Source organism: Octopus sinensis, linkage group LG1 (genome assembly GCF_006345805.1).
Source record: "Octopus sinensis linkage group LG1, ASM634580v1, whole genome shotgun sequence".
NCBI classification, from domain to species: domain Eukaryota; kingdom Metazoa; phylum Mollusca; class Cephalopoda; order Octopoda; family Octopodidae; genus Octopus; species Octopus sinensis.
The window spans coordinates 100,636,696-100,653,089 of record NC_042997.1 but is presented as its reverse complement, the minus strand read 5'-3'; the positions used below and the strand labels follow the sequence as shown (position 1 = coordinate 100,653,089).

Below are 16,394 nucleotides of genomic sequence, written 5' to 3'. Positions count from 1 at the left end.
AAAACAAACGCCTATCATGGGAACCCTTGATCCAATTTATGCAAAACTTGTTTTATTCCGTTTGTATTCCTATTTCAGGGGTACCTTACTTTCTGAGTATTTTCCCATTATGCACCGGTTTAGCTGTACTAAATTACAGACAAGCACACAAAACTATCCAGGTTTGAGGAGGTGATGATTAAAAGGTTATAGTGAGACAGATGCAGGTGTTTTGCTGTATAGGAAGTACAAGGTTACCCAGCCAGAGAGAGAAAGATCAGGAATGAAGACAGAAACAGGTTTGCTACCACAAAGAAAATACACGGTTGCCCAACCTGAGGGAAGTGCAGGAGAAAGAGCGAGAAAGTGGGAGACAGCAGGATAGAGACAGTGGCAAAATGCCGGGCATACTCACATGCAATGGTTGAGTAAAGGAAGAGAGAGATACAGAGATGGTGGCAAGTGCCAGGGGATACCCTTGAGGTTCAAATGCCATAAGTGGCAGGAAATTGCAAAGGAAGTGAGATTAAAGAATGCAAGTAAGTGGCAAAAGACCTGGGTAGAGTTGGAGGGGCTACCAGATAGCAATGATACAGAGGGACAGGGATGTGAGAACAGGATTGCGGAGTGAGAGTTAGGCGTAGTGTATGAAGGAGGAAATGTGAGAAAGAGATGCAGATTGGTTTGTTGAGGTAGGGTGAGGGAAAAGTTTTCTTTGTTATGCGTGGGTGGAATGACCAGGTTGGGACCAAGCAGATAGCAATAATAGAGTGAGACAGGGCATGTGGGTAGATCGCACAGGTCAGGAACAAGCGGAGAGCAATGATACAGTGGCACAGGGCGAAGAAGTCAGGATTGGGGAGAGTACATGAAGTGGAAATGTGAGGAAGAGAAGTAGTTTGGTTTGTTGTGGTGGAGTGTGTGGGAAGGTTTCTTGTTAAGTGTGGGTGGTACACACAGTGCTTCTGTACAAATATCCAACCTGTCTCTTATACAAGAAAGAGAGAAAAAAAAAATGATACACATAACTGAATCTAATACACTACAAGTATAAACAAGTCAGTCTAACAAATTAAAAATATTTACCGCATCTTTGAGTGCTTCAATAGCAGCTTCACCATACCGGTTCCTTAAACAAGGTCCACAAAACTATAAGTAAAAAAAAAGTTTATTAAAATTATAAACAAGGAATACATCTTACAGTTAGTTTATTATTGAATCAATTAACAATTACACACAATACACTAACTTCCAAAATGTATTTAATCCAAAATATGTTAAACTCTTTAGTATTCAGATTACTCTGTCAAATATGATGCGTATTTATTTACATTGTTTTGAGTTACTTATAACTTTATAATTTCGATGATGTGACTATTTTTAAAATGACATTCTAAGGCAGGTGACATTGTAAGGTAGCATAAAACAGGTAGAATATTTGGGCCTGATATGGTCGGTTGAAATGCTAAAGGGTTAACTCATAATGTAAGAGTTGCAAAACCTCCAACTTACTTGACCCCGAACACCAACACAGTTAGATGACCGACAAATAGTCTTCATATCTGATGTCTTTTGCCGGCACTGATGGCATGTTGTACCCTAAAACAAAAAGCAAAAATGGGAACAGATTAAAATTTTGTATTACTAAGCAATTTCATAACTTTATTTAAGGAATAAGCAAATATTCATATAGCCAAACATAAGATAAGTAATTGGTTTGATTGAGTTACTACAATGACCTATTTCTCTTTGTAACCCTATAAGAATAAATAACAGCATGAGCTGTCTACCACAGTCTACCCAAAACAGATATTTTAAAGTTTGATACCAGCTTGCCTGAGATAACACCTGGCACTCTGATACAAACTTCTATTTTAAAGTGATTTTAAACCCTTCCATCAAAATTGTTGCATGTTAATTTATGTTCTAAACACCAGTTTAATAAGTACAAAGTTACTTGCAAAATTATATATTATTTTCAAATTTACCGTAAAAGCCCATGTAATTTAAGCATGGGGCAGGGAAGCAAAAATAAACTTTAAGGGTATATAAATTACAGGAGTAGATCTTTACTAGAATTATTTTTTTAAATCTTTTTTTTTGTACCAGAAGTTCACTCATTTAATATCAGAATAGGTTTTTACAGAAAAAATAAGGGCTTAAATATAATGAAGTTGACTTGGATGGTATAATGCTTACTTTTATTGTATAAATTTACTAAAACCATCAATGTTTCTTAGTGATTAAACCTAATTTGCAACACCTGTGCGTATTTATCAACTTTGTTTTGTTGACAATTCTTAACAACTTTTCCTGAGATTGTTATTTAACCCTTTAGTGTTCAGATTACTCCGTTAAATGTAATATTTTTTTTATTCAAATTGTTTTGAATTAATCAAACATTATCTCATAGCTTTGAGGTTTCAATGATGTGAATTACTTTTAGAATGGCATTGTAGGTTAGGTGTGAGAGGCTAGATATTGCCAGTTTGAATATAAAACATAGAATATTTGGGCCGGATATGGCTGGTTTAAACACTAAAGGGTTAAGACATACAGCAGTATGCTAAAGATCGGACATAATCTCCAGTGGGCAAGAAATGTGAAATAAAGTTTATTATAAACAACACAAACACTTTGTAATTTAATAGCTTTTAATGTGATACCTGTTAAGCTGAAATTATTTTTATCTAAGGAAAATTTAATAAAATCTAATCATAAGTGAAATTATGCTAAATACAACAAAATTGAAAACCTTTTTCCCCTGGCCATATCAGCAATTCTGAAAACTTTTGGGCGCAAATTTTACATGAATAGAAGCTTTTTTTTTAACAAATTTTATCCTGAAAATCACCTGCATAAATTACACAGGTGCACAAATTACATGGGGTTTTGCAGTAATCAAAATAAAGGCAGCATTTTTCAATAGAAATATGGTAGCAAAAAGTTTAATATATTTGCTTATAGACAAGGATAAACACCTAATACTTAAATTATATCAAAATTTTCACCAAATTATTAATAATGAATATGAAGGCAATTCAGCTTAAGATGCTGTAAAAGCAATTATGTTCATTTCAGAATGTTTTTAATGTGATAAGAAATGTAATACAAATAGGAAAATATGAAAGTAAACATCAAAAGAGTAATATAAAAAAAATACTTCTAACAGAGAAACAAGACCAGAAATTTGAAGCGCAGGATTAGTTGATTAATCCACTACAATACTAGAATAGGTATTTTTGTTTTATCAACCCTGGAAGGATGAAAGACAACTGGACTCCAGCAGGATTTTAAAATTAGAACATAAAGAACAAGAATATATACCGCAAGGCATTTTGTCCAATGTTTAATAATTCTGCCCGTTCACCACCCTTGGAGCAATATAAAAATATGAATACATACATCAATAAAGGAAACAAAATCTTTTGGAGCAAAAAGACAAAAGAATTTAACTAAATTATTACTTCTCATAACTATCTGGAAAATTATCAATACAATATGGATATTTTTCTACATCAACCAGTATAGGCGCAGATATGGCTGTATGGTATGAAGGTTGCTTCCCAACCACATGGCTCTAGATTCAATCCCATTCCACAGCACTTTGGACAAGTATCTTTTATTATAAGCCCTAGACCAACCAAAGACCTGTGAGTGTATTTGGGAGATGGAAATTCAAAGAAACCTGTTGTGTGTGCATATGTGTACATGCATGATGGTTGTAAACAAATGTTACAGTAAGGCAAGTGGTATCTTTTGTTTCCAGTCTGTCATGAATACAGATCTGATCATGGGAAAATATTACTTAGCTTGGAAGCAGGTAGGGGTTGGTGACAGGGAAGGGCATCCAACCATAAAAGATCCACCTCAACTAATCCCATGCACGCATGGAAATGTGGATGTTGAAAACAATGACAATCATGAACCAGTATACAATTTTGTACATTTGCTTAGTGATTATCCATCATTACTTTTATCAATGTATTAACATCTTTTCGGAATTGCAATCAACTAAATTAAGACATGTGCATTGTGTTCTTGATAAAGATTTCAAACCCATGACACACTTAAATGAGAATGACTGAAGACTAGTTATAAAGATTACTTGTTATATAAGCAAACGAGATACCTCTGTACTATTGCTTAACCTACAAGGAATAACAGTCAAATCTGTGTCAAATCATGTGCTGCCAACATGAATAAGTGACACACAGAAAAGTAACCTCAGGATTGTTACAGTTGGAATGCCTATGATTACAAGCTTACCTGGGGATAAACAACACATATTCTAAATATAATAACATAGAATAAGAACTAAAGTTTTCAAAAAGCAAAGCATACAATTCGGTTTCACCTCCTCATTGAAACCATTTGAATTTGCTGTCAGCCATCACATCATTCTTCTCCCACCCCTATGAAAATTAGAAGAGATGCTTAACCCTTTCAATACCAACCTCATCGACTGCGTTCAAAATGCATATAAAACATTTTACAACCCAGAGAGATACTTATCTGTCGATGAGGGCATGGTGGAGTATAAAGGAAGGGTACACTTCTGACAATATATGCCAGGAAAGCCCACGAAATGGGGGATCAAAGTTTGGAAAATTTATGAAGCAAATACTGGGTACTGCTGTAGATTTAGTTTTTATACAGGGAAAAAGACACAATAATGTTAGTCAGCATGGCCTAGGGTATGATGTAGTCTGGAATTTATCACTTCCATACTATAACCAAGGCTGTATATTATTTTTTTACTGATTTTTTTAGTTTGGTCAAACTTGCGGTGGATTTATAAGCTGTGACAACGTATATATGTGCTACAGTAATTACTGGTAGAAAAGGGCTGCCATTGGATATAAAAAAAGCAAAATTTAAAAAAAGAGGTGAAATAATCCCGTGGCATAAAGGAAATCTGCTAGCAACTGCATACAGAGATAAGAGGCAGATAAATTTTCTATCTATCAGTGCACATCCATGTGTTGATGAAAATGGCTACCCGTTTGTGAACCTTGATTGTAACAAGTACATGGGCAGTGTACATCAACTGAACCAGATGAGTTATTATCCAGTTAGTAGACCAGGTAATAAATGGTGGTGATACCTGGTTTGGTATATAGTAAACATGAGCATTGTAAATGCATTTAAATCAGGAGGGGCTCACAAGCAGTGCAACAATCTGCAGTTCCAAGCAGATGTAGCAACGCAGTTGAGGGCAGGTTATTCCTCCAAAAAATAACGGCAGGAAGGAAAGGCAAAGCCTGCCAGAGAGATACCCCTCTGAGTTCAGCTGATCTACATAAATTAGAAACAAAAATCGGGGGTAGTAAAAGGCAGTGCTGTGAATGGCTATAACAATGAAAAACTCCCAGTGGACGGCCAGTTGAAACGTCTTTCCAATATACATTCTGCAAGATTGCAGTATGTAGAGTGGGATGTTTTACGACTTTCCATGATAGAAATATTGTATGAATATTGTATAGATTGTATAAATATTTTTCGATTTTACTTCGTTTTACATTTTATTTTAATTTACCTGTAAGGTGAGTGACAAATTTTGATTTAATTTCTGTAAATCTTTGTTATATATGTTCCTGATTATTCATGTATATGTGTGAGTAGATTTCATTTAGTTGATGTATTTAATTTTCTTCAAAAACAAATTCCAGTATTTTACTTTATTTTACCTTTATCTGTGATTTAATTTCAACTGATAATCTGGTGATGTGCACTATTCTTCTGTATCAAAATTTTGTTGCATACCCAATTGAATATTGTGTATGCAACATTGATGACTCATTTCTATGGTAATGTTTAAACAAAATTTTAATATTTTTACATTTTGCTCAGTTTACCTGGATTTACCTGTAACTAGAGTCACTTTGAGACAAAAATTATGCAATAGAATTAAGAACCCTTTTTTCAATTATGTTCCAAATATCATGTTGATAAGGAAAATAAGTTACAGTTGTTTAATGAAGCTAGTCTAAATTCATGATTATTTTAGAATTTAATTGAAACTCACAAGGGGTGTATTTTGGTCAGAAATATAAACAAAAAAGTTAAAGAATCATTTGGTTTCATTAAGTCTTAAATTTAATAAAATATAAGTTGAAATTTAACCCTTTAGCATTCAGATTATTCTGTCAAATGTAATGCATATTTATTCACATTGTTTTGAAATAATAATGCATTATCTGAAAACTTCAAGATTTCATTGGCACAATTGCTTATCTGTAGAATAACATTGTAGGGTAGGTGTGAGAGGCCAGTTTTAATGTAAAACAGGTAGAAAATATGAGCTGGATATGGCCAGTTAGATACTAAAGGGTTAAATTCTCCAAATCTTAACAGCATACTTATACTTACACATAAACTGTCATATTTCTTTTGGCTAACATACTCAGCAACCAATTCTAAATCAGCTTCTGTTATTTCATCAGGGGATTTCACTTTTGGTGGAACTCGAGCCATTCTTCGATTGTCCAGAAGACATTGTTCACTTGAAACCTACAAACAACATAAAATATACAATTATATATAAATATATCTATACAATATGTGCTACATATTTCTAAAAATATTTGTTACCAAATAATGTAAAATGCTACGCAATACAAATGAGAAAATTTTAACATCAGAACGTAATCATTAGGGACAAATTATGAAGCAGATGTTATCTGCTAACACAGTGTGTATATACAGGTTTGGGGATGCAAACAGGAAAAGTAGAACTTAAAACTTAAGTGTGTTCTTGTCCCAGTTTGTATTTTTCTACATATAATATATATATATATATATATATATATATATATTTTTTTATTATATTAATATTTAGCAGAAGCAACAGAATAATTCAAGGGCTGACAGCTTCTTGCATTAGCACTTATCAACTATATATATATCAATCATCTTGATTTTTAACACCTACTTTTCCATACTTGCATGGGACAAATGGGATTTGTTGAGGCAGATTTTCTAGACAGATGCCCTTCCTGTTTGCCAGTCCTCTCCTGTTACCAAAATAATATTTTCCCATGACCAGACGTTTTTGCAGAAGACTGAAAATGAAGGACACTCCTTGCATGATGATGACACTTGTTTACAAGTTACAAATAGCCATGCTGGCATGGGTTGAGTGCATTTTATGTGCAGTGGCACGTAAAAATACATATATATATATATATGCAGACATACACAATGGGCTTCTTTCAGTTTCTGTCTACCAAATCCACTCACAAGGCTATGACTGACCTAGTGGTACATTAGAAGACACTTGCCCATCTGTCTATCACAATAGTGAACTACTCAGCAACTCTGGAAAAGACTCCTTCAACAAGTACATACATCATCATCATAAAATGTCCACTTTTCCAATGCTGGCATTGGTCACAAAGAATTTGCTGTAGATTTGCTGTGGGTGGATGGTGCTCCTGTTACCAACCCTCACCTGTTTCCAAGCATCTTTTCACTTTCATTGTAGATCGAGAAATTAATTTTTTGTAACTAAGCACTTTCAAACTTCGGACACTGGTAGACTATGTCAGCTAAAACATATTTTACTCTTAGTGTTGTTGAGAAAAGTTTCTATTTACGAAGTTATTTCATGTTAAAGTTGTTGTATTTCAGTAATTTCAACCAATAAATGATGTGTATTCAGCTGAATAAAATTACTGCTGTTGTTTGTCAACAACTATCGGCGGTGTATATTTCGTTTGTCACTGTTATTTATGACATCATTCGTGTGTTTGTACTGGTTTTAGCTTTAGGGGGTTAGGATTTTAGGGTTACGGTGTTAGGATTAGGGTTTTAGGGTTGTGGTTTTAGGGTTACGGTGTTAGGGTTAGGGTTAAAGAAAAAGTGAAAAATGAAGAAATTGGAGGGGGGTAAGGGGGCCAAAAAATTTCAAAAATTTGATTTCTGGCAATTTCCCAGGATCTCTGTATCTGAAAAGCGAGGTTTTTGTCAAAAAAATTTTTTTTTTAAATACAATAATTTGCGAGAAAATGGGGGATGGGAGGAAGTCTTTCCAAAAATAGTAGCTGAAAAACAGGGGGAAAAAAACCTAAAAAGCAGGAGAAATGCACAAACGATTATGATGGTGTCATAAAGTAAACATGTTTCAGATACACTCATTTATTCATATGAACGTAACTGAAATGAAATACATCATAAATAACAGTGTCTATCCACCAAATTCACTCATAAGGCATTGGTCAGTCCAGAATTATAGAAGACTTTACTTCAAAGTGAAGCACGGTAGGACTGAACCCAAAGCTATATGGTTGCAAAGCAAGCCTCTTAATGATATAGCTATGCCTAGCACCTAAATGATAATTGAAGAAATGCTATGGAACAAGTACAGAAGGACAAATCAATAGACAAGAGAAACAGGCAAGATAGTAGCTTATAACCAGTGATTGACAATATGTGTGTGTGTGAAGGTGCATGGCTTAGTGGTTAGGGCGTTGCACTCACAATTGTGAGATTGTGGGTTCGATTCCCAGACCAGACGTCACGTTGTGTTCTTGAGCAAAACACTCCATTTCAACCTGCTCTGTGATCATTTCCTCATCTGACATGTGGCATATGGTGCACCTGTACAGGTAATGTCAATTTGAGGGAGGGAGTGAGCTTGTGTGAACACAAACATTTGATTACAATAAACAAGTCGAATCCTCATGCCATCTAATGACAGGAGAGTCCATGATATTTATATATAGGCACAGGCATGGGTATGAAAAGCTTGCTTCCCAACCACATAGTTTCGGGTTCAATCCCACTACGTAGCACCTTGGGCAGGTGTACTATAGCCTCAGGCCAACCAAAGCCTTGTGAGTGGATTCAGTAGACAGAAACTAAAAGAAGCCTGTCATATATGTGTATGCATATATGTGTGTTTTTGTGTTTGTCTCCCTTACCCGCCCACTGCTTGACAACTGATGCTGGTGTGTTTACATTCTTGTAACTTAGCAGTTCAGCAAAAGTGACTGATAAAATAAGTACCAGGCTTTAAAAAATAAATAGTAGAGTTGATTCATTTGACTAAAAACTTTTCAAAGCTGAAACTAGAATATATATATATATATATATATATATATATAATAAATATTAGGGAATAAATCCAAATTTACAGGGAAAAAATCAGATTTAGGATTAAATCCAATTTTATAGTAAAATATTATAAAATATTATTAGAGACAAAACCACTATTTTGCAAAACAAACAAGGAAAGACTTAATCAATACATAAAATTTTAATAAATAGTCAAAAAAACGCCACTACAATTGTTTCTTGTCTTCATCGACAATCTTCAGGTGGACTTCCAATCTAAAATATCAATATTTTAAAATATAAAAATAATAATTTTAAAATAATTAAAGTATGAATGAAAAAATGTAAATATATAATCCATATATAACCTATATATAATCCATATATAATCAATATATAAACAATATATAAACTAAAATAAACCTATCAACAATTAAATATAAAATATAAGATATAAAATATAAAACAAAACAAAAAAATAATAATAATATAATAATAAACTATATATACACCCATACACATATACCTAATTATATATAACCATATCTAACTACATACACTAAATCACACACCTATATATATATCCCTATACATACACATAAAAACGTCTAGGCAACTATAAATAAATAAAATAGCTAAATACTTCAACACAATACTTATTCATACTCCCACACACACACACACACATACAACCCACATTCACGCTCTAGAAAACGGACATCACTTAAAATTATGAACGGAAAAATGGAATAAATGGAATTAAAAATTATATTCACTTGGTAAAACTAACACTACTTAAAAATTATGAATGAAACAATGCAATAAAACAACAGACATCGCAAATAGACACAAATTACTACGAATTCCTTAACAAACCTACCATGATAAACCAAAACTCATAAAAACATATAATGATAAAATCTCCCTTTACTAAACTCTATAACATACCTATATAGCAATCCCCCTAACCTAAACATTCACACACAAATACACACACGTAAGCCACACACCCACGACATATACAAATACCCACACCACTTACACATACCTATACATACATATAAACCTCAACATATACTCCAAAAACCCACTCAACCCCACACAGACAAATAAACACAAAAATTATGAATGGATTCTTTTATAAAACTACCATGATAAGCTAAAACTCACAAAACATAAATGATAAAACCTCCCTTTACTAAACACTATAACATACTTATATAGGAATCCCTTTAACCTATACATTCACACACAATACACACACGTAAACCACACGCCCATAACAAATACAAACACCCACCCCACTCACACACACCCACAAGTACATATACGCCTCAACATATACACCAAACAAAATTACTTTACCAAGGAACTTAACATATGTATAAAAAGTATAACCGCTCTGGAAACGAACAATATATATATATATATATATATATATATATATATATATATATATATATATATATTATATATATATATATATATATATATATATATATATATATATATATATTATTTCGTCTGCCGTTACGTTTCTGAGTTCAAATTCTGCCGAGGCCGACTTTGTCTTTCATCCTTTTGGGGTCAATAAATAAAGTACCAGTTACGCACTGGGGTCAATGTAATCGACTTAATCACTTTGTCTGTCTTTGTTTGTCCCCTCTCTGTTTAGCCCCTTGTGGGCAATAAAGAAATAGATATATATATACATGACCAAGACATCACTAAAAAGTCAGATTCATTAGTTCAAACGAGGTATTGTATATAGTATAAACACTGAAGTACGAGCTTTATTTTTTTTTTTTTCTAAACTGTTAAACAACAAAAAAATACCCACAATTTGAATCATACCTGACCTAAAATGACAAATTGAACATGAGTTCAATGTAAAAAGAAATATGAGAAACCTGAACATCTGGTTATATAACTGTATGAAAGCCTTTTAGAATCAAAACATTCACATGGTATTTTTTAAAAAGTCCATTTACATCTTTTGTTATAAATCCGTCATATTAATCATGTACAATAAATTTCAACACGTTTTAACTTTAATTTCTGCTTAAAATATGTTATGTTGGTTTGTTGGTTATTTCTTCAGTCATGCTTTAAATCATATAGAGATAGGCAGAGAGATTAAACAACAGGCACAAGATGAGGGTCTATAGTAGGCTTGGTGGCAGGCAATGAGTAAATGAACACCACACACACACACACACACACACATTGAGTGAGAAAGACTCATGGAGACAGGGAGTAAATGAGAGGAATGTTTTAATTAGAAAATTATTAATTTTATCATTTTCTAAAAGTACCAAGAAATTTGATAAATAATTATTCATGCTGGTCCCTATAAAAAGCACCCATACTAGTCCACATAAAAAGCATCCCTACAGGTCCACGTGAAACACATCTGTACCAGTCCATGTGGAACACACCTGTGCCTAAGCACTCGTGCTAGTGCCACGTAAAAAGCATCCAGCACACACTGTAAAATGGTTTGCATTAGGAAAGTCATCCATCCATAGAAACAAAACCAAATTAAGCTGGAACCTAGTACAGCTCTCCAGCCTTCGTCAGACTGTCCAGCTCATGTCAACCTAGAAGATGGATGCTAAATGACGACGATGAAGATATATATATTTCTATGTTTCCTGATTTCATCCATGGTGGCAAAGGTATACAGTATTATCTATCACATGACAGATCACACTCTAATTTTTACCCAATTAAGCTGAAATGGAAATATATTCCATTTTGGACATGGTAGAGAAACACTAATAAAAGTTTGGCTTATTTATTGAAAAGTCAACCAAGGAAACTGAAACTCTCATAAAACCATGTCAGTGAATAGCAAGCAATAAAGACTAAGACTGCTGCATACTAATTGAATCTGCCATGGGAGTCACTACATAGTTGCTTGGCTTGCTAGAAATAGCAGCAAAATTTCTTTTAAATCACACCTCAATGTCTTAGAAATGAAGACTATATTGGATGATGTTATCCCATCCACGATATAATATGTTAGAATAAATGATAGGATCACCAATGGAATACCTATCATCGTAGGTCCACTCAATCAGAGCAGGTTTAGCAGACCAGTGTGGCAAGAAGCTTCTTTCCCAACCACATGGTTCCTGAATCAGTCCCACTGCATGGCACCTTGGGCTAATGTCTTCTACTAAACACCCCCAGGCCAACAAAATGCCTTGAGTGCATTTTGTAGACAGAAGCTGAAAGAACCCCATCGTGTGTGTGTATGAGAGAGAGAGAGAGAGAGAGAGAACGTGTGCCGAAGTCTTTGTTTATCACCCATCACAGCTTCACAACTTGTTACATCCCCATAACTTAGTAATTCAGTAAAAGAGACCAATACAATGTATATATATATATATATCTATGTGTGTGTGTGTGTGTATATATATATATATACAGATATATATGCATAAATAAGTCCTGGAGACAAGATAAAAGCTTAGTCCCAGAGATTCTACCAAGACAGACTAAGTGTCATAAGACTTGTAATCAAGTGAATCACTCATCACATTCTGTTCTTCCATAATATTTACACGGATGACTGAATTTCCAACATTTTGCTGAGTACACACACTAAAGGAAAAACGACACTAATCTATAACATCTGTAATGAGATGTAAGATAATACAGAGGTTCAAATTTATGAGAGCCATTACACCCATACACTAAGCATGAAGAAATGGGTATAAAATAATGAAGAGAGGAAATGTCATACTGGGACACATGCACTAACAAAATAACTTTCTCACCTGACATTTTATTTGTTTCAGTCATTAAATTGCACCCATCCTGGGACCCAACCTTGAAACGTTGAGTCAAATTGACACCAGTACTTACTTTCCTTTCACATTTGGCATGTATTCTATCAGTTTCTTTTGCCAAACTGTTATGGGAATGTAAACAAACCAACAGTTGTCAAATGGCAAAGACACATATGTGCGTGTGTATGCATATATATACGTCTGTGTGTATTGTTTGTCCTGTACTCTGTTTTTTCGTTGTTTTAAAAAAAGTCTATTTCCTTGTTTTTTCGTTGTTAAAAAAAAGTCTGTTTCCTTGTTTGATTTTATGTTCTCGTCTCTCGTTGTGTTCTACGTTTATTTGTGGTGTCCTGTACTCATATATATATATATATATATATATATATATATATATGCATGTATATATACATGTAGATGTAAGTATGTACATATATGTATGTACATATGCATATATTTTATTTATTTATTTATTATATTATATATATATATATATATATATTATATATATATATATATCATCATCGTTTAACGTCCGTTTTCCATGCTAGCATGGGTTGGATGGTTCGACTGGGGTCTGGGAAGCCAGGAGGCTGCACCAGGATCCAGTCTTATCTGGCAATGTTTCCACAGCTGGATGCCCTTCCTAACACCAGCTACTCTGTGAGTGTAGTGGCTGCTTTTTATGTGCCACTGGCACAAGGGCCAGGTGGGGCTGGCAACAGCCACAATCGGTTGGTGCTTTTTACTTGCCAACAGCACGGAAGCCAGCCCTGGCATTGGCCATGTTCGGATGGTGCTTTTTACGTGCCACCAGCACAGGTATCACAACTACAAATCCGTTTGATTTTTATTTTGATGTTGATGTACGTGACTCAATAGGTCTCCTCAAGCACAGCAGGTCACCCCACAAGCCAAGGTAAGCACTGCCGGCTTCCTGCGATCCAAGGTACTTTGAATGGGCTGGTTATGTGAAGCTGGTGTAGGATACTCACTTTATTTGTCAGGTCTTCACAGTCATAGCATATCCCCAGAGGTGTCAGTCTTTTGTCATTGCCTCTGTGAGGCTCAATGTTCAAAGGTCATGCTTGACCGCCTCATCCCATATCTTCCTGAGTCTACCTCTACCATGGATTCCTTCAACTGTTTGGGGGTGGCACTTCTTCACACATCTCTCCTCATCTATCCATAGTCCATGACCATACCAGTGCAAACGTCTCTCTTGCACTCCACATCCGATGCTTCTTATATCCAACATTTCTCTCAGGGCACTTACACTCTGTCATGTGTGCACACTGACATTATACATCCAGCAGATCATGCTAGCTTCATTTCTTTCAGCTCTACGCATGTCCTCCAGTCACAGCCCATGTTTCACTGCCATGAAGCATGGCAGTTCGCACACAAGCATTGTACAATCTACCTTTCACTCTGAGCAAGAAACCCTTTGTCACCAGTTGGGGTAGAAGCTTTCTAAACTTTGCCCAGGCTATTCTTATTCTAATGAGTATCCACTCCCACTACTAACTTGGTCACCTAGGTAGCGGAAGCTATCAACTACTTCTAGTTTCTCCCCATGGAGTGTGATGGAATCTCTTTTCTGAGTATCTGTGGTGTCTATTGCCCCTGCGCATCTGCCACACACGAAAGCTATCTTCTCGGTTAATTTTCCTTTGATATTGCTGAACCTCTTATGCATCCATACACTGGGTACATCTGATGGAGTTTCTACCTACACCTTTTCTACAGATCGAGCAGGGCCACCTACCTGAGGGTGTGTGTGATGACTTCACCTTCCTACTTACTAGAACTTTGGTCTTTACTACATTGACTCTAAGGCCCTTTGATTCTAAACCTAGCTTCCACACCCGAAATTTCTTTTCTAGTTCCGGTAATGATTCTGCAATGAGGGCTAGATCATCAGCATAGAGGAGCTCCCAGGGGCAATCCGCCTGGAATTCCTCTGTTATTGCCTGGAGGACTATGATGAATAGAAGGGGACTAAGGGCTGAACCTTGGTAGAACCCTACTTCTACCTGGAATTCTTCACTATACTCATTGCCAATCCTGACCTTACTAACGGCCTCTCTGTATAGGGCCTGTACAGCCCTTTTTAACCAGTCGTCAATCTCCAGTTTCTGCATCGCCCACCAGATAAGGGATCGGGGAACCTTGTCAAAGGCTTTTTCTAAGTCCACAAAAGCTAAATAGAGGGGTTTATCTTTAGCTAGATATTTCTCCTGCAGTTGTCGAATCAGGAATATGGCATCAGTGGTGCTTCTACCCAGCACAAAACCGAACTGCATCTCATCAAGCAAACTCCCTCCCTAATGAGATTGGCTATGACCCTCTCCGTGACCTTCATCACTTGATCCAGCAATTTTATTACACCTGCAGTTATTTCTATCTAGAGCATCACCTTTACCCTTGTAGCAGTTGACTATGGTGCTAATACGCCAGTCATTGGGTATGACTCCATCATGAACTACCTGGTTTACAATGCAGCTGACTAGGCCAGAGCCCACACTACCAGATGTTTTAAGCATCTCAGCAGTAATTCCTGATGGGCCAGGGGCTTTTCCTGGCTTCATACCTTAATTGCTTTATCTACTAGGGAGCTGTCTATTGAGATAGCTGCTCCCTCTACTGGGTTGATATTTGGCAAGATCTCCTCCTCCCATTCACTCTCCATATTCAGTAGTCTTTCATAATGGCCTCGCCAAGCCTCTTTTCAGAATCATTAAAAGCAAGTGCACCATCATCCATGCAGACACAGTTCTCTCCTGTGAAATCACAATTTTCTCTCCCCTGTCTAGCAATTTGTCCAACCCATGCTAGCATGGAAAACAGACGTTAAACAATGATAATGATGATATGTACATATATATATATGTATGTATGTATGTATGTACATATATATACATATATATGTATGTATGTGTGTGTGTGTGTGTGTGTGTGTGTGTGTGTATATATATATATATATATATATATATATATACAATTGATAAAATAAAATTAAAATATATTAAAATATTTCACAACAGTATATATTCATACTAAACCATCAATATACATATATACATCAAAATACACAGATAGATGTATACAGACCACATATGTATACGCAATCTTGCTCGCATGCAAAAATCACTTGGTGTATACATATAGACTAGAAGTAAAACGCAGAGAGGGGGAAGAAAAGAAAAGGTAACGCTCTTATAAGCAACAGAAAGCTAAAGACGTGAGTAAGAGAAGGGGAGAGGGCGTAAATTTACAGGACTCTATACAAGTAACGAATAGGGAGAGAAAAAATAACGAAAGGAAGAAAGAAAAAAGTTTGACTATGCGTAATGAACGTTCACAAAATAAAATTACGTATACATGTGTATATAAAACTGTATATTAGCAGTAAATACACATATAAGAACACATATATAAATATATAGAGACAAGTATGTAAAAACACATCCATACAAATCCAAGAGAATACATGCATACATATACATTCATGTATGTATGTGCATAAGTACAAACATACACACTCACTTACACATATACATA

The 16,394-nt window shown here is 35.1% G+C and overlaps 1 protein-coding gene across 1 annotated transcript in view; it reads right to left on the bottom strand.

Moving 5' to 3' along the window:
- The window catches only part of LOC115219310 (cell division cycle-associated protein 7), a 60,807-nt gene that overhangs the window by 9,062 nt on the left and 35,351 nt on the right, over nucleotides 1-16,394 (bottom strand). Inside the window, exons 6-8 of the mRNA XM_029789475.2 lie at nucleotides 6,352-6,492; nucleotides 1,492-1,578; nucleotides 1,066-1,128 (exon numbers count right to left, since the gene is read on the bottom strand). Coding sequence (XP_029645335.1) covers nucleotides 1,066-1,128; nucleotides 1,492-1,578; nucleotides 6,352-6,492 — 291 coding nt within the window. The remainder of the gene's footprint in view (nucleotides 1-1,065; nucleotides 1,129-1,491; nucleotides 1,579-6,351; nucleotides 6,493-16,394) is intronic.